Source organism: Alligator mississippiensis, chromosome 5, assembly GCF_030867095.1.
Source record: "Alligator mississippiensis isolate rAllMis1 chromosome 5, rAllMis1, whole genome shotgun sequence".
Taxonomy (NCBI): domain Eukaryota; kingdom Metazoa; phylum Chordata; order Crocodylia; family Alligatoridae; genus Alligator; species Alligator mississippiensis.
In genome coordinates this window covers 167,064,043-167,083,362 of record NC_081828.1, presented here as the reverse complement: position 1 = coordinate 167,083,362, position 19,320 = coordinate 167,064,043, and the positions used below count along the sequence as shown (strand labels likewise).

Genomic DNA, 19,320 nt, shown 5'->3' with positions numbered 1-19,320 from the left:
AGGGCACTTTCTGCACACCTTCTGAGTGAATTAATTATTGCTATCGTTCACAATTTTATTGAGTTGTAGCATTTGTTTTCCCCCTAAACATCCAGGTTCTGTAGACATATGGTTAGACACAAATCTCTTTTTTCATTTAAGAGTCCTAGTCGATGTGGTTTTAGAGCAAAGCTGGAAAATATGAATAACATATACCTTTGAGTCAAAACCCAGAAGGCCAATAAAGACTCTGACACTTAACATTAAAAACATATATTTAAAGCCAATTATAACCTTTTGGTAGCCAGATCTACAGTTTTTTATGTTGTGGGTTGATATGACTGCTATTCTGAACTCCTTGGTAGGTTAGAGCAGCGTATGTCATACTGGACAATATTGTTGAACTTCATGCTTTCATCAGCTGTGGCCTATTCCACTTTCTTGTCCTTTAGAATATAGCATCAGATTATAACCTCCTCAGTCTCATTGTTGATCTGTTACTCCCACACAAACTCCCATACAATTGAGACTCAGTGTGTGTAAAGAGATAATTATTTACCCCAAGGTTGCATTGAAAATTATATATAATAGAGATGGATACCAGGTCTGTAACAAAACACAGCTCTGTAAAGTACTGTTTCCTCTACTTTGCTCAGCTGCCTTTTTAAAAAAAAATTCAAAAAGGGACTTCTGAAAAATAAACAGTGTTTGGTACAGAAATTACTGATGAATGAAGCTCCTATTTTGAGAGGAGTGAACATTTGAAGGTTATTTTCCCTTTAATGGATGTTTGTTCTTGTCAGTCTGCCAGTTCAGAATAAGACTAGAAATATAAAACTAAAAATAGTTTTCTTTAGTTAAGCCCAGAACTGTACCATGCCCTGTGTCAGAGCCGTATGAATAAAAGCAAAATGTAACTTTATATTTTATGCCAGCCTGGAGCTGTTCACCCCCTGCCTCAACATGCTACAGGGGGACTGGCTAGGACAGGACGGTGCTCCAGTGCGGAGCTAGACAGCAGGCAACTGCCACACTGTAGCACCCTCATGCCCCAGCCAGCCCAGTCTCTGTCTACATCTGTCTGTGGCAGAGTAAATTACTCCGCTGCGGGATAGTACTTATATTTGGCAGTTACTCCAACCTAATAACATCACGTGTGTCATGTTGACATTTTACTGTGGAGCTAATTAGTCAACTTTGCTGTAAACGTCTCATGTAGATGTGCCCACTGAAGCTGAGGGGCACCAGATATAGTTTTCTGCAAGTAGGCCTGCCTTCCCACCGTAGACTGGAGTTAAGTATTTATGGTAATCCATCTGTGTCAGAAGGTCGGCTGTCACATTCTGCACCAGCCACAGCTTGTGCTGTTTAAAAGGAATTACTTAAACTTTTCGCAAAGAAGCTGTATTTCATAGGTCAATTTTACGAAAACAACACTCAAATGAATGCTGTTTTTGCCCTGGATCTATTGTGGCAGCAGGTTTTAGTGGCAATCAACAAGGAAACATTTAAAAAGTGATATAAAGACTTAGCTACCTCCAGCACTTTGGATAGTGGTAAATTGTCTGTACCTTCGCAGAAAAACAGTAGGGCTGTGTGAAATTTCGCCAAATGTTTCGTTTCAAAGCTGTTCAAGCTCAAAACAGTGAAATTTGAAACAAAACAAAAAGCATTGAAACAGCTTCAAAATGAAATGAGGGCAGTCAAAACATTTTGAAAGTTTCTAAGTGTTTTGAGTTTCAAAGCAGCCTGATAGTGGGAGGCAGAGGAGAGCCAGGGCTGTGCTCTGAGCAGCTCTGCAGCCCCATGTAGCTCCGCAGCCCCACAGAGACCATTTGTGAAAGGGGTTTCCACTGGATATTAGCTTTCCTGTTTGCTTCTTAAGATAGAAGCTGTCGGCCATTTTGCAGCACTGCCTCTCCATGCTTCTATTCCAGCAAAAAAAAAAAATCATCTTCCCCAGTTAAGACATGCATTTGGGAGGGATGAGGGTAGGGAAGGCATATGGAAGTACATATAATATCAAGAAATCATAGCTGACTTTTTTTAACCATGTTTCCAGAACTGCTCCATCAACTACTACAACTGCTTGCTGTCCAGTGCTTTTTAACATCTTTATCAATGATTTGGATGTGGGGGTGAAGAGCATACTGGCCAAGTTCGTGGATGACACCAAGTTATGGGGGAGCGTGATCACACCTGAAGATAGGCTGCAGATTTAGGCAGACCTGGACAGGCTGGAAAGTTGAGCGAAATGGAACCAGATGAAGCTCAACAATGAGAAGTGTAAAGTGCTCCATCTGGGGGGAAACAATCCCCACCATACCTATAGGCTTGGTGATGCCAATTTGACTAGCACCATGACTGAAAGGGACCTAGGAGTAATAACTGACCATTGCATGAACATGAGCCATTGGTGCGATGCTGTAGCCAGCAGGGCAAACAATACTCTGGCATGCATCAACCGATGCATCTCAAGCAAAACCAAGGAAGTGATTCTTCTGCTCTACTCAGCATTGGTGAGACCATAACTGGAGTAGTGTGTCCAGTTCTGGGTGCTGCACTTCAACAAGGACATGGAAAAACTTGAGTCCACAGAAGAGCCACCCATATGATCAGAGACTTGCAAGGCAGACCATACAAGGAGAGACTGGGGGACTTGGGCCTCTTCCATCTAAAAAAGAGAAGGCTGAGAGGGGACTGGGTAGCAATTTACTGCTACATCAGGGGAATACATCGAGAGCTCAGTGAACAACTGTTCACCAGGGCACACTGGGGTAAAACCAGGAGTAATGGCCACAAACTCCTGGAAGTCCACTTCAGGATTAACTCTAGGAAATCAGTTAGGGTGTCTAGACTGTGGAATAAACTATCCCCAGAGGTGGTGCAATCACCTACCATGGAAATCTTCAAGAGGAGACTGGACGATCACCTTGCTGGGGTAACCTAACCCCAGCTGTCTTTCCTGCCTAGTGCTGGGAGGGCTGGACCCGATGATCTTGCGAATTCCCTTCCAGCCCCTTACAATCTATGAATCTATTAATCATGTCCTGCTCTGCCAAGTTTTCCATTAAGGTCTGCAAGGACTGAAATCTATTCTTTCTCTGAAACACAATCTGCATTCAAGTCTGATGATTAGATTTGCCAAAAATTTTACCTGTTCTAAACAAACTTTATTGTGAGGCTGTCATTTGAAAGATTCCTGGTGATAACAGTATCTGTGGAAGAGCTTGCCCAAAGCCTGAGCCTTAGTTGGTGAGCTTTCATAGGTTTTCGATCAGGTTCATATTGAGAAAATCCTCCAGTTAAGAAAACATTTTTTATGAGTGAATATATAGCAGTGCTCAATTGGTGTTCACTTTCTGTGGTCCTAGTTTTTAAAATGTGTCCGCACAAGAATGGATGTACATTGATACGACTTTCTAGAATGAATAGTCCCTAAATTATGAATTGGTTAAATCATTTGAAGGACCTTTCTTCATACCTGAGTATATGGGAAGAACCTTTCTAAACGTTCTAAAATGTTTGAGTGATGTTGTTTTTGTTTTGCTTTCTGGCTGGGATCAGAACTAGAACTATGTCAAAGTCGTATAAGAGAGGCTCTAATTTTAACACATTCCTAATTGTAAAACGAAGTGCCAGAAATGTCATGACAGAGCCAGACAAGAATCTTCCAAGAATAAACTTAAGAGGGCCATATTGTTTAGATAAGTGTCAGATACCCAAAGATCACAACCAAATGCAAACTCTGAAGTTCAGCCATCTCCTAATGTGTGAATTGCTATATAAATACCTTAGATGTTACAGTTACATTGCTGTTCCAAGTAACATAGAAATACTCTTGGAAACAATTCTCAACTGTTGTAAATTGATGTAACTTAATTGAAATCAAAGATGCTATCCTGATTTGAAATGTGCCTGATTTGAAATGTGTGCATCGGGTTAAAAACACTTTCAAACTATTGAGTCTGTCCAGTGTTGATTTGAGTGGCTGAAACATCTGTATTCATTTTTTTTTCCTAGAAAATTTTCCAGTGGTGTGGTTCAGCATGCAATAAGTATGAGCGCCTGAAAGCTAATCAAGTGGCCGTTGGCATTCGGGACAATGAAAGGAATGGAAGGTCTCAGTTAATCGTTGTGGAAGAAGGAAGTGAACCAAATGAAGTTATAAAGGTATTGAACAGTTATTTCTAATTCAGGCACACCATTATCCAAACACTTGGGCATATTTTACTGTAGTACTACCTCAGGACAGAATGTCATTTTCATCAGAGCTGCTAAATTAAGCAGGATTAGGACCAGTGTTTACACAGGTGAGATCGCTAATGGAATCCAAGATGCTTTATGTAGTTGTGAGGGTGGTGAATTCACCACAGGTAAGTGGTGCTCTTTTCACCCACATCATGTGTTCTTGGGCATCACAACTGAGAGTGTAGGTGACACCACATCAGGGATCTTGGTATCAGTTGTTATTGTAATAAACACTGGGTGTGTCTACATGAGATGCTAACTGTGCAGTAGCCTAATAATATGGCACAGTAGCACAATAGCATAAACAGTGCTAATATGCTACTGTGCTGTATTATTAGGCTACTGCGTAGTAGTGTCACTAAAATGGTGTGTGCTGGTGCTACTGCATGGTAACTCTGGTTACTTTGCATTTAGTATTTGATTATACAAGTACTAAATTTAATGCGGAGTAACCACTGCACATTAATGAACATGTAGATGCACCCACTGGGCTTGTCTACACAAGACACTTTACTGCGCAACAGGGTAATTTGCTGCACGGTAAAGCATCACAGTCTGTACGTGCATTGTAATTAGGATGTAGTAAACTAATTTACTGCTCTGCTGGATAGTGCTGTCAGATACAGGTGATATCCAGCAGTGTAGTAAATTGCTGCCCTTAAACGCACATGTAGACAGTGATATTGGGATTAGTTTACTGTGGCTCAGTTTGAGCCAGAGTATATGAAGTTGTGTTAATTACATGTATAGACTGTGTATTACAGTTGGTGCTGATTAAGAAGCACGCATGCTGCTTACGGGAGGAAAACCAGTTTAACCACTTTTAGGCTTAGTCATAAATGGCCAAGTATTCAAACACTGAAACTTTGTACCATCACTAATTGTGCAGATCATATACTGAATTACTAACAAGTAAAATATATTTTGGTAGTTATTAAAGTTATAAGTTATATTTCTTTTTAATAACTGAGAAATGATCACACTTTTTTTTTTCCCTAAAATAATCCTTAAACAAAATGTAATGTGTCCATTTAAAATATTAATGTTTGGTTTGGATTGTTTTCTCCCTCTGCATGAAGCAATAGTAAAGGAGTGTACCTGAAGAACATTGTTTCTGTTGACGCTTACACCACTGTTTTCCCATACTGGTTTTAACTAATAATTACTTAAGGAAAAAAGAATGACAGATGCTGTACTTTTAATCCCTGTGGCATATTAGTCATACTGATTTCTTTCCATGATTCATTACTGCTGTAGTGAAAGTCTTAGCTGTGTTTTTTGCCTACATGCAGGGTAATGCTAGAAGTAGTCAATGCAAATAGTTTCAATTGAACTGCATGCTTTCCAAACAGAAATTATTTCGGATTAAAAAAAAAAATGCTGGGTAAAAATGCCCCTTATAGACTAATTAAATCAGAGATGTGCAAGCTTTTTTGAGCCTGAGCTTACTTCATCAGAGGCTGTGAAAGGACATGCACAGAGCAGTCTATGGATGTGTCTACATGAGATGCTACATCGCCATAGTAATGTGCTACAGCAACGTGGCATCAGCAGACACAAACCATGACACCACAGCTATGTCACCAAGGGGTGCACTGATAGAGATTTTTGCAGCCGATACTGATAGCTGATTTTTAAGGAGGCATGTCGGCCAATACCAGTCCAATTTCCGATACCAGCCCCACAGCGTGGAGAGGTGCATTCAGCTGTGGGGGGAGGGGGAAGAGAAGGGGAGTGGAGGGTGGGGACAGATCAAGGCCCCCACAGGGAGGGAGGAGGAGGGCTGAGACAGGGACAAGTGCTGCCCAGCTGGGGTGGGGTGGGTGCAGGGTGGTTCTGTGGCTCATCCAGGGGGCACGGGGAAGGGGCTACAGTGGGGGGAGGGAGGGGAGGTTGCAGCCACAAATTCGCCGTAGCCAATTCCCAGTGCTGCAGCCACCCAGCCCAGCACAGCCCCACCTTGCTCTACTGGGAAGTGCTTGGCGCAGCCCTGGCCCCAGCCTGTCCCGCACAGATCCATTGGCACATGCCCTCCCCCCAAGTGGCAGGAGCAGTGGTGGTAGTGGCAGGAGTGGATGAGTGGCAGGAGCAGTGGTGGGAGCCACCGGACAAGCCGCCAGACCAGCAGCTCTTGGCCAAGTGGTGCGCAGCGGTGGAAGCTGCCTCCCTTCCCTGCACCCCCTGGATGAGCTGTGGCACCATCCTGCACCTGCCCCACCCTGGCTGGGCAGCACTTGCTCCAGTTCCCCTCCTCCCTTCCCACAGGGCCCTTGATCAGTTCCGCCACGTTCTTTCCCTTCCCCCTATGCCAGACTTACCGGCTGGAGGCAGCTCTCCAAGCTGCTGGGCTGTGCTCCTTGCTGCCTGTGCTATGCTGTGGATGTGTCAGCCAAATTATCACCCTGATATGGCCGATTTCCGATGTATTGGTTTTCTTTATATCGGTGCCAATCCGATATTGGACGGATGTATCAGTGCATCTCTAATGTCACCATAGCAACGTGCTCCCTGGCTGTAGTGCATTGCTATGGTGATGTAGTGGCTAAAAATAACCATGCGCCACCAGCAGGGTGCAGTAATGGCTATTACTACATCATCATTTAGTATTTTCTAAAGGAAGTACTAAATGACAGCGCAGTAACAGTGTCATAGAGACACATGTATATGCACCCTGTCAAATAGAGTAATTTGAATTCAAAAGACAGGGAAGAGAGAGCAAGGGTGGGGGGCAGTGTTGGGAGAGGCAAACAATAAACCCATAGGGACAAAGGGGTCATAAAAGCTGATCCCGGTAATGAGATGAGAATCTGTAGTCCCTGTTTAGACTATATTTTAACACAGTTCAGTTTGTAGATGATTTCTTGTTCCTCAAGTTGGTTTTTATAGTTCTGCTGTTTAAAAACAGCTGCTCTGAGGTCAACCATGGAATGTCCATGAATGCTAATAACTTTAAAAAGTAACTTGTTTCCAAGCATACCTGATTTTTAGTATCAATCTAAATTTTAGGTGTATGTTTTCTAAAAGGCTGAGGTCTGATAGCTGTATTGCTTGGGTAAAATGCATTTGAAATTAGGCCACATGCACTTTTCAGTGCCTGGTTTACATCTAATTAGAGATGCAAGTAATCAGAGGAATACATGGAGGCTACTTTTCTGAGTCTTTGACATTTACTGTCTTTTTCAAATCACTCTCACTGCCCTCAAAAGAGAATGTTTAGAAAGAAATCCATGGAGTATGGTGGTGGAAGGGAACTTACAGAGTAAAATACAGAACTTTTCTCCAGGGCATAATTCAGCTGTGTTCTGCTGCTGTTGAATTTGTACGGTTAATGAGATGTTTAATAACTTTCATACATGATTACAAGAACAGGAAAAATGTCAGGGATGTAGTTTGATTCTACAACACATTGTTACTATTCTGGCAGATATCAGAGAATTATTTTTTCATCATTTCCAAGGCAGTAATTGAGGTGAAGTTTCAGCTTGTCCTTTCATATTTTAAATAAAATTGGTGGAGATAAATGGGTTTAATTAATGGGATTAATGAAATGAAACAGTGTTTATTATTATTGCTAACTAACCTGGTAAGATTTACTCTGAGACAATCAGTTCCAACCAAGGAAGTTCCATGGGCAGTACTTCAAGCTTGTGGGCATGTGCATGTAGCAACATAGGGCTGCCCCAATCATTGGGGCAGCCAAACGCTGTGAACCTTAAAGAAAGTGCTGCCACAAAAGTACTGAGTTGCCTCCCTTGCTTTTTTCTTCTAGTGTCTTTTGTTCCTTGCCCTCTTCCCTTTGTATCTTGCCCTTGTCTCTATGAGGTTGAAGGGTTTTGGCCTAGCCCTTCCTTGAGTAGGCAGGGAAAGGGTCAGTTTAACTGTTTCTATCTAGTCCTTCCTTGATGGTCTGGATAGATTAATAATATTATTGCATTTGTTTACTTCTCTAGTCCCATATGGGCAGGAGCAGATAGCAGGGCACCACCCATTTTCCCAAAGGAGAAGCGTGCAGAATGAGTGGGAAGAGAGAAACTGGGATTCCCATGGTCTCATGCCAGAATGAAACTCCTGAGGGTATATTCTCTATTGGATATGCACACATGATGACTTCTCTTGCTTGTGAGCACTTGCAAATAGATCATATCCTGGTAGTCAAGGTGCCAGCCTCCTATTTCTTGAGTACATGTTTACAATGCAAATATAGATTAAAATTTTCTCAAGAGAATTGCTGCTGTGTTTGTGGGAATGCATAGTTTGTTTGCAGGGGAAAGCCAAGTTATTTAGGGCTTTGGCTTGGATGCACAAATGTGGCTTTTGGCATTGGTAGAACTCTCTGGGGTCAAAGCTTTACTTCTCTGTAAGGGAATCTTTTCTGTCTGGATCCCCCCAAACTTTTAAGGGCATTTCAGGAAATGATGGGCATTTAACATGAGCTCTGGGAGGAGGGGTGGGAGGACTTTAATTAGAGTAGCTCCAAGAATCACTCTAATTTAAAGCATCTGGAGCGTCATGTGTATCAGCATCCCTGCTCTGAAAAAATGGTGGCGGGGGTGCTTTAACTAAAGCTCATTGAATGAGCTTTAGTTAAAGCACCTCTGTCACCATTTTTTAGCACGGGGAAGCTGATGCATGTGATGCTGAAGTCTGCTGGAGCGCAGTACTTGCCACGCTCCAGCAGACTAAATTAATCGAGTCAGCTCTGACGTGTTGTAATTACATTTGTATAGGTACCAAAAGTTCCTAAATCCCTTTGCTTTGAAAAGACACAGTGATTGAGTTCACTACCAGACATTTCTGGCAGGGAAGCACATTCCAGTGTTTGTGAGGGTAGAGCTTGCATTTTGTTCTCTTTGGAAAACCAGAGTCATACCATGTCACTTCGCTTGCCAGTTGCAACTAAGCACCATCCGCCGAAAAGCTGGCAAGTCAGTCAGCAACACGGAAGTCCTTGACTTCAGGAAAGCCGACTTTGACAAGCTCAGGAGGCTTGTCAGTGAGGCCCTAAGGGACCATGATCACAGGGAGGGGGGAGTTCAAGAAGAGTGGTTGCTCCTCAAGGGAGCGATCCTCAATGCACAAGCTAAGTCTATTCCATCTCGGAGGAAAGGCAGCAAGAGGGCACAGCAGCTCCCCTGGCTCTCCAGGGACCTAGCAGACCTCCTGAGGCTAAAAAGAAAGGCCTACAAAGGATGGAGGATGGGAGTCACCTCCAAGGAGGATTATTCTGCACTGGTCCGGTCCTGTAGGGAGCATACCAGGAAAGCCAAGGCTGCAACTGAACTCCAACTAGCTTTGAGCATCAAGGACAATAAAAAGTCCTTTTTCAGATATGTGGGGAGCCGGAGGAAAAGCAGGGGCAACGTTGGACCCCTGCTGAACCAGATGGGGCAACTGACAACTGACGCCCAGGAAAAAGCCAACCTATTAAATAGGTACTTTGCGTCGGTCTTTCATCAGTCCCATGGGACGCCCATGCCCGCTACGGGACAGGGAAGTCCGGGTGAGGGTGATCCCCTGCCCTCCATTAATGCTGACTTTGTGAAGGAACATCTTGAGAAGCTGGATACCTTCAAGTCAGCCGGCCCTGACAATCTTCACCCCAGGGTACTCAAGGAGCTGGCGAGCATCATAGCCCAGCCTCTAGCACGGATCTTTGAAACCTCTTGGCACTCTGGTGTAGTGCCCGAAGACTGGAAGAAGGCCAATGTGGTGCCTATCTTCAAGAAAGGGAGGAAAGTGGATCCGGCTAACTATAGGCCCATTAGCCTGACTTCTATCCCGGGGAAGATCTTAGAAAAGTTTATTAAAGAGGCCATCCTTAATGGACTGGCTGACGCCAACACTTAAGGGATAGCCAGCACGGGTTTGTTGCGGGTAGGTATTGCTTGACCAGTTTCATTTCCTTCTATGACCAGGTGACCTATCACCTGGACAAGGGAGAAGAGATTGATGTCATATATCTTGACTTCAAAAAAGCCTTCTATCTGGTTTCCCATGATCACCTCTTGGAGAAACTGGCCAATTGTTGCCTTGGGTCCACCACGATCCACTGGCTGGAAAATTGGCTCCGTGGTCAGACCCAGAGGGTAGTAATTGATGGAAGTCACTCATCGTGGTGTCCTGTGACCAGTGGGGTCCCCCAAGGCTCTGTCCTTGGACCCATACTGTTCAACATCTTCATTAATGATGTGGACACTGGAGTCAGAAGCGGACTGGCCAAGTTTGCCGATGACACCAAACTTTGGGGCAAAGCATCCACACCAGATGACAGGGGGGTGATCCAGGCTGACCTGGACAGGCTCAGCAAGTGGGCGGACGAGAATCTGATGGTGTTCAACGCCGATAAATGCAAGGTTCTCCACCTTGGGGAAAAAAACCCCGCAGCATCCTTATAGGCTTGGCAGTGCTATGTTGGCTAGCACTATGGAAGAAAGAGACTTGGGGGTCATCATTGACCACAAGATGAACATGAGCCTGCAGTGCGATGCTGCGGCTAGTAAAGTGACCAAAACGGTGGCTTGCATCCATAGATGCTTCTCAAGCAAATCCCAGGACGTCATTCTCCCCTTGTACTCGGCCTTAGTGAGGCCGTAGCTGGAGTACTGTGTCCAGTTTTGGGCTCCACAATTCAAAAAGGATGTGGAGAAGCTTGAGAGAGTCCAGAGAAGAGCCATGCGCATGATCAGAGGTCAGGGAAGCAGACCCTACAATGACAGGCTGAGAGCCCTGGGGCTCTTTAGCCTGGAAAAGCGCAGGCTCAGGGGTGATCTGATGGCCACCTACAAGTGTATCAGGGGTGATCACCAGTATCTGGGGGAACGTTTGTTCACCAGAGCGCCCCAAGGGATGACGACTAGGTCGAATGGTCATAAACTATTACAAGATCGTTTCAGGCTGGACATAAGGAAGAATTTCTTTACTGTCTGAGCCCCCAAGGTCTGGAACAGCCTGCCGTCGGAGGTGGTTCAAGCGCCTACATTGAGCACCTTTAAGAGCAAACTGGATGCTTATCTTGCTGGGATCCTGTGACCCCAGCTGACTTCCTGCCCTTTGGGCAGGGGGCTGGACTTGATGATCTTCCGAGGTCCCTTCCAGCCCTAATGTCTATGAAATCTGTCTATGAATAACTTAAATTCGTGTTACAGCCATCAATCCACAGAATAAAAATGTGAACGCTGCATTAGGAAAAAGAGGCCAATGCCTTGAATACATGTTCATGGTGAGTTATTCACTTAGGTTCTGTGCTTCTATCTCATTTTTTATAGCTTCTGGACAGTAAGAAAAAGGGGAGACATCCCTCTCTTTCATCTCTAGCAGCTGTTTCTACACTGCTGATTCAGTCCCTGGTTGTGGTCTGGCTATCGCACAGCACTCTGCCTATTCAGCAACAGCCATAGGACTGCAGAGACAGACTCTGGTGCTGTCAGTTTGATTCTCTTGGTGCTGCTAAGGGGAACACAGTATGCATTAGGCTCCCTGCTAGTATAAACTAGGACAGCTGAGCTGAAGTACTGCAGTGACAGTTTATCACAGCATGTTATTTGGCCTTATGAATATGACCAAGAGCATAGGGACAGTTCTCCTTTTGGGGTTTCGGAGGAGGAATTTTAAAAACTTGGAATGGCAGGGGAGGGGAAGAAAGGGTGGGATGTGTGGGTCACCTGTAATCTCGGACAAAAGTTGATTCTTTGAATCCACTGTTGCTAGGCTAGTTCGCATGATTTTTATCTTGTGGTTTTCTTAAAGCCCTAGCCTCTGATGTCATGTGATTATGTGAGAACCTCAGCTTTAAAAAGTCCAACCTTGTAGTTGTGGACGGAAGCTTCTGCATAAAGCCCAACAGCTCCAAAAGCAAATAGCAAATAAGAATTTAGACCTGATTCTTTTAATAATCTCATGATTTCCAGTGGTGGGAGGGTGATTCACTTTTGTATTTTGGGGATTGGCAATAACGTGTGTCACCAGACATTTAATAGAAACAGACTATTTCTTCACTGCTCAGTCTTTGGAAGGAGAGACTTATCTTTCAAATAAACAGTTTTATTTTGCCAGTTGGCATCATTCTAAACTAAGAGTGACATCCCTAAAGCTTCCATTCACAGTAAAAGTTGGGGAAAAGTGATTCCCTGTCTGTTAATTTGCTAAGAAATGGTTATGCATGCTTGGTGCATGACAGAACTCGAAAAGAAGCATTTGTCCTGCAAACATTAATATGTAACTAGCAGAAAAGAAAGGGGTGATGGTGATTCCATCCATAGCTCATTAGATTAAATGAATTTTAGTCACTGTTGATAACAGCTTGTATCCCCATATGCAGAAAAATATCTGTTTCTTTTATTGTGCCTTGTTACTTCAATATCTCTTTAAAACTATTATGAAGACACATACATTTTAGTCATCATCCTGCAGTGCTTCTCCAGAATGTATTCACACCAATTTTTTTTAAAATAGTCCCTGTATAAATTATCTCCCATAGACATTCCTGTTATGTTTCAGTCTTTAGGAGGACTATCAGAACAGATGTTGTCTTACAACTTCCTTTGAAATTGATATGGACACTAATGTATCAGTAACAGTTTAATTATGAGCTTGGTTTGATTGTGAAAGTTTAAGTGCATGGCAAATAACTGGGTATAACTTTATACAGGGTAACTATATATACAAATTTAAGCCAAGTCTTTCTTGATCTAACATATTTCCAATTCTAATGACTCTCTCTCTTTTTCTATTTCTTTTTCTTCTTCTTTCTTATTTTTTTTCTCTCTTTACAAAAGTGCCCTTTGAGCACTTCTGTAAAATCCGATTAAGGTTTTTATTTTTAGAATAATTTTTAGGCTAGGTGGAGAGTAAAGTTTCAAGTAAAGCATTACATCTTTGTAGTTATGCGGACAAAAACTGTTCCCGTGTTAAGAGTTTCCTGTAGAGAACCTAGACCTTGCTGACAATGCAGTTATTGTGGGGTAATTCCACTATAGCTATTCTGTTATAATGTAGGTATTCCAGATTGACAATCTGTTTCCAAAGGAGAGAATTTCAGAATAAAAAGGACTTCTATGGTTTTATCTCTTCTACTGTTTCAAGAAATCTCTGTGCTTTGTCTTTTTATAATGTTGATTAAATAGCTTTGACTACATCTGTTCTTGGATTCTGTTCAGCAAGTCTCTATTAGGTGAGATATTGATTAGATATATTCTTAAACACTTGCTTGTCTTTAAATACATGAGTAGCAGAGTGGTTTTATTCATGTTCTTAAGTGTCTTGTTCATTCTGGAGTGCAAGTGTTCATTTCTGTGTTCTCTGTAGCCTATGTTCCTGGAGATTAGGAGTAGGTTAGATAGTAAAAAATGGCCACCTGAACTAAGATAAGTCAGGATGAGGGAGAAGGGGCTAGCTGGGGAGGCACTTAGGGGAGAGCAAGCAAGCTTGGCAGGGTGGGGCAGATCAGAGGGATTTTGGGGGGGGGGAGGGGTTAGGCAGGGTCCATGGGAGGGCTTGGGGAGTCGAACATTGTCCCTATCCAGCCATATTAGGATTAATCAGAAGGATCAAGGAGGTTTTTATAAGCAAAGAGAAAAGCCAGTTTTGTGGTTAGGAAATTGACCGAGGCCTTGCAAGACTTTGAGTAGTTTGGACAAATTATTTTAACTGAATTCACTTGTTCACCCTTTCTGACTGTTTACACTTGTTAGCACTTCACAGAGTTGATTCTCACACTGTTTTGTTTATGTATTTTCTATCATGCACATCTAAATTGGGGCTTTAGGATGCACCTATAGTAATATTTATAGATTAGTCCTATCCTTTTGCCAACGTGTATTGCCAAAAATAACCCCCACTTTCTAGCCACATTAACATGTAATATTTTCTAAAATATCATGATTTGAATCTCAGATAAAATGCTCCAGGGAAAAAAAACTAGGAAAATGTTGCTAACTAAATACATTATCTTTAAAGTCACCTCCAATGATCTCTTTAACCAGCACCAGTTTGAAAAATGATGAGCATGTGGTTGATTGATTTGGTACAAGTGGTTTCTGCCTCCAGTGACGTGTATATTTGCTTGGTTTATGAAAGCTGAAAAGTTCAAACTGCCAGTTTGTAGCAGAGCTAGCATTCTGTGACTTGCAACTATAGATAAGTTAGGCATCTAGTTGATCTGCCTTTTGTGTAGTCTTTTGTCTGGTGAAATGGCTGATGTAATCTACACGGGATGTGTATAAATACAAGGTTCAGTCATGTCTCAACAGAGGCAAAGGATGCAAACCACCAACCACAAGGGGCCCAAACCATTGTTTTTCTGTAAGGTTGAACACTTTCAAGATCCTGGGGAAGTGGGGGAAGAAGTCTCTTCCCCTTGTACTTCTTTTTGGGGTATGTTTATATAGTTGAACTGAAGTGCAGCTGCAAACATACCAAAGATCTTAAGCGAGTTTGTGTTATTAGGGGCAGTCCAACCACAGCAGCCCAGAGCTCCGAAGGCTGCAAACACTACCTGTAAAACAGAATCAATGCTTGGGTGCTTACTGTCCTGAACTCCATACTGCTGTAGTTGGCCTATTATCAGTACCTGAGCTAGCTAATATAAAACTAGTTTAGCTATGTATCAACCACACTCTAGTCACAGGAACTGCAATGTGTATCAGAAATGCCTACATCATACATGTCCCACTTGTATGCACAAGTGATACTTAGAGGATGACTCCACCCTACTTGGATATTCCTTCTTTGGACCTACTTGGCCTTTCTGCAGGATCAGCTGAGATTCCCCCTGTTGTGCAGCCATGTTTAGGTTACATCCCATTCTAATCAATGGAGATAGAGATGCACTTCAACTGCTTTGGCATGCCTGTGCAAGGCCAGTCATAATTTAGCCCACAATTTTAATGTATTGTTATTCAACACTTAATGGGGGGGACTAAGTTCTCCTCACTAAGTTGAGCGTCGCATCCTGCTGCAGTCTTTGCGTTAAAGCTGGAGCCACTGGTGTCATGCCACTATGTGAGACTCAGCTTCTACATAAAAAACAAACAAAAAAAGGTTTAACCTTTTGTGGTTCCTGAGAAAGCTAGAACCCTCCCCCTCCTCTTCCCCCCCCAGGACTCCAAAATCACAAGAGGAATAAAAGGAGCTCATATTAGTATTATTTTAAAATTAACTTCCTGATTGACTAACCATAAATCTCATGCATTTTTACTTATGTTTCTTGTTGTTGGTATGGCTGGTTTTGATTAGAACACTCATAATCTTGCAGAAAACTCTGGCACTAATTAATGTTCCATTACTTTTTCCTGTGTTTAAACTCAATTCTCATGAAGGAACGCGCACACATTATTTTTACCAGTTAATATTGCCATTTTTGAAGTCAAGTAATAAAGGAAATATGGATGATATCTTCATTAATATCTTGCTGATAAAGTTTAATAGTGCTTTCATTTCACTTTCTCTGATGCAGCTAATTAAAAAAGATATTCTGAAAATTTCAGACCCCATAAAATAAGCATTGTTGTTCAATGTCCTTGTGCCTCAAATCAAAGGAAAGTTTGTTTAGCTGACCTGTGAATAAAAATTAAGGTGTGGTCATTTTCCACAGCAGATTTCCCCCTCGTTAATTGTAAAACTTCAGGATTGTGATGCAATGAAGGAACTTGCCAAGTAAAAGCCACACTTAATGTTGATCAAGAAAGTACTGTGAGTAAAATGTCAAGCATGTAGGGCAATAATGCATCTCTTAGGTTAGAGAAATAGAGACTGGTTCCTTAAGGACTCAAATAGTGCAAACATCATTGTAGTGCTTGCTGGAGCCTGAGGTTCAAAATCTGGGGAAAGAGCTGGGAATGTCAACAACAAGCAGATGCTCCTTTTTAACAAAGGATCCATCTCATGCATTGTTCTAAGCAAATAGTATGCAGCGGTCTAAGTTTACCAGAAATATACCTGGTTCAGCAGGAGGCAGAGTTACCAATACCAATAGAAGTTAAGTTGGAAACTTTGGAACTTTTACAGATTGTATAAACAGCTTAAAGGTGTGCTTCTGTACAGGTTTCTTCAGACAGGTGAAAGGATGTTATAGTTTGCTTTGAAGTCTGCATAATTGTTTCAAGATACCTGGGTCCTTGTGAAGGGTTAGAAGAGAATGTTTCAGTTTACTTGGTCCTTGTAAGCTCATACATTTGCCAAGAATTTGCGTCTTTTGAAGAATATGGTCCCTACCAACCCAGCACTGACAATGATAATATATCAAATTGCAGGTTCCTGTATGTTGGAACAGAAGTTGTAATAGGGGTGACCTGGTGGGTGACATCAGAAAGCTCTGTGTGCTTGGAGAGTTTCACAATAGCTCCAAGCATACACTGGACCTCATGGCTGCAAGCAGCCGCGTTCAGCACAAAGCACTTTTAATAACGTTCCAAGTTCTTGCAGTCCAAAGGGAGGGTATTTATTATTGCATAGAGCTCTGTGCATGAAACGGCTAATATTTTTAACATTATTTTAAAAACACTTCTATTTCCTTTGGGACCATAAAAAACAGGCTGTGGATATTGTCTGTCAAGCTTGAATTGCAATAAAAAATTAACAGTTATGTTGACAGACATAATTTCTAGTGAAGAACAGTGTTTAACTATTAGGATATTTACCATTTTCAGTAAGGACAATAAGCTCTGAATTGTATGTATACATATTGTATACATGATATGTATGATATAAGCATGCATCTAATATTCATATTGAAATGCAAAATAAATATAACAAAAGGGGTCAAAAAGTCTGCCTGAACCCTGATGGCTCCCATCAGGATAGCTCGGTTAAGAAACATGAGGGATTGTGTGTCTAGCACCACATCTTGTTGCCTTCAGCTCCCTGGCCTGAGTGACCAGGTACCCAATTACAGCAAAGTAATCAATTCCAGCAGGCTGTCTTTAGCATGATTCTAGATCAATAGCAGGACACTTTTAAGTTCCTTGCAACTGCAAAATTGGGCATTTTCTGTAAAATCTGGGAAATCAAAAAAATCCCGAACTCCTAAAAATAAAATGCTCATGGCAAATGCGGCCTGACCTTACAGTCTACTGGAGGAGGGAAACTGCCCACAAAAATGGGAACAGCCAAGACGGTGGTTGCTCTGGCTCAGAGGGCTGCCCATTGCACAGTCCTGCCCATCTCTGCCAATCAGCAGTGAGGGACAGACTGCTGTGTCAGCCAATCAGTGGTGAGGGGTGGGGCTTCACAACAGACAGCCCTCTTGGCCAATCAATGGTGAAGTGCTCGCTGCAAAAAGACCATGAAATCAGCTCTGTGAACTGTTAGCGGGCGCAAAAATCCCTCTTGCTCACTGCGAATTTGGTAGATCCCTACTGACAACGTACCTCATATATGGAGATAAAACCAAGCATATAAACATTCCAGGTAACAAAAGAATTAGTTTAGATACAGATACCTTGAAAAAACCTTTTAACCAAATAAAATTGTGCATTATTCAAGAAATAGATCATCTTGAAAATAAGTTTCTCCCTTCAGGAACAGCTCAGTATTGGAGGTAACATTCAAACATATGCCAAGGCAAGAAGTAGTCGCATTATAACAGATGCATGATGGATGAAAACAATGAAAATTACACAGAGTCCTTTTGAGACCAGACAAACATAAACAAGTAGGGAAGAAAAGAGAAATAAAATTTTCATGAGAAAATAAAGACTTCAGAGTACAGAGTCATCTTAACATGCATGAAACACGGAAGACTACTGACAGCTGTTCATCTGAAATGTGTGACACATGTTGGTCTAATAAAAGAGATCAGATTTCCCCAAAGAACCTTGTCTACCTATGTCCTTAGACCAACATGACTACAACCTTTACCCCTGACATGAGAACAGTACTTATTACAACAATGTCCTTTGGCATACTTTGAAGTGAGATCACACGTCAGGGAAAGCAATTAGTACTTCATCTCCTAAACTCAAATTCAAGACCCCAGGTTCCTGCCTGCATTTCTGATGCAAGTTTTTGGAGTTAGCCATTATAATTCTGTGTCACAAGAGAAGTGCAGAATCCCTAACAAGGGAATTGCCAGCCAGTGATAAGCTATTAAATCATTGTTTCTAGTTAAAATGTATGTATATTTGAAAGCTTCCAGTAAGAAACAACTTTTGAAGTTTTCTGTGTCGTTGTTATTATTATTATTATTATTTTAAAATTGTATTTCAGGTCACTATAACCATGTGTACTGTACATCCAGCTGAATGTATTTGTTCAGCCTCCTAGTGTATGGATGTCCCACCACAAGTGGTGCAGGCAGCCTGTTTGTGTGGCATGTAGGAGAAGGCCGGCAGCACAGGGGCCGCTTGGGCAGGGAGCAGAAAGCAGAGCAGTAGATCAGGCAGAGTAAGGGAATTGGAGTGGCACTTGGGGAGCGTGTGGGACTCATTTGTGACATGCCTGCCAAAAGGTTGTCCTCCCCACCCCACCTGCCCTATTGTACTGTGCACATCTACATATGTATTCCATTAATTTAGGAGGAACATAAATTAACAAAGGTAACATAGCCAATTTGTTTTAATAACATTCGTGTGGAAGGCCAGAGATAAAATTGTTAAATTATCAAACTGTTGGTCAGTGAATGTCACCAAAGGTTGCAATTAAAACTTTTTTACACTATGTTGTCTGGTGCCACCATACCTTTGCAGACGGCTTACAAACTTTTGGATGCAATGGGCTGAGTTCATCTGCAATAGTAACAAAGTATATTTAGGAGTAACTCCGTCTATGTTATTGGAACTACTCTGGATTTATAGCTGTGTCACTGACAGCAAAATCTGGGATTTAGTGTTTTAAAAACTGCAAGTAATAATATGCAGCATTTTGAATCAATAGAATCGGGAGAATACTGAAAATGCTTTTAAATGAGTTAAATGAAACAAAAAATGTTCATTTTAGTGCAACATTCACTTTTCCAGGGAATGAAAATTTATTTACATTATTATTATGTGATATTCATTAAAATAATTATATAAATGTTACATGATCAAACTATATATCCATATCTACAAATACAGTTAAAGTTGCTATTGTCCTATTTGCATATGTAGAACAGAA

The 19,320-nt window shown here is 42.0% G+C and overlaps 1 protein-coding gene across 1 annotated transcript in view; it reads left to right on the top strand.

Annotated features, from left to right (window-relative positions):
• The window catches only part of SCIN (scinderin), a 91,712-nt gene that overhangs the window by 27,958 nt on the left and 44,434 nt on the right, over window positions 1-19,320 (top strand). The window contains exon 4 of the mRNA XM_006261770.4: window positions 4,003-4,152. Within this exon, the coding sequence (XP_006261832.1) occupies window positions 4,003-4,152 (150 nt within the window). The remainder of the gene's footprint in view (window positions 1-4,002; window positions 4,153-19,320) is intronic.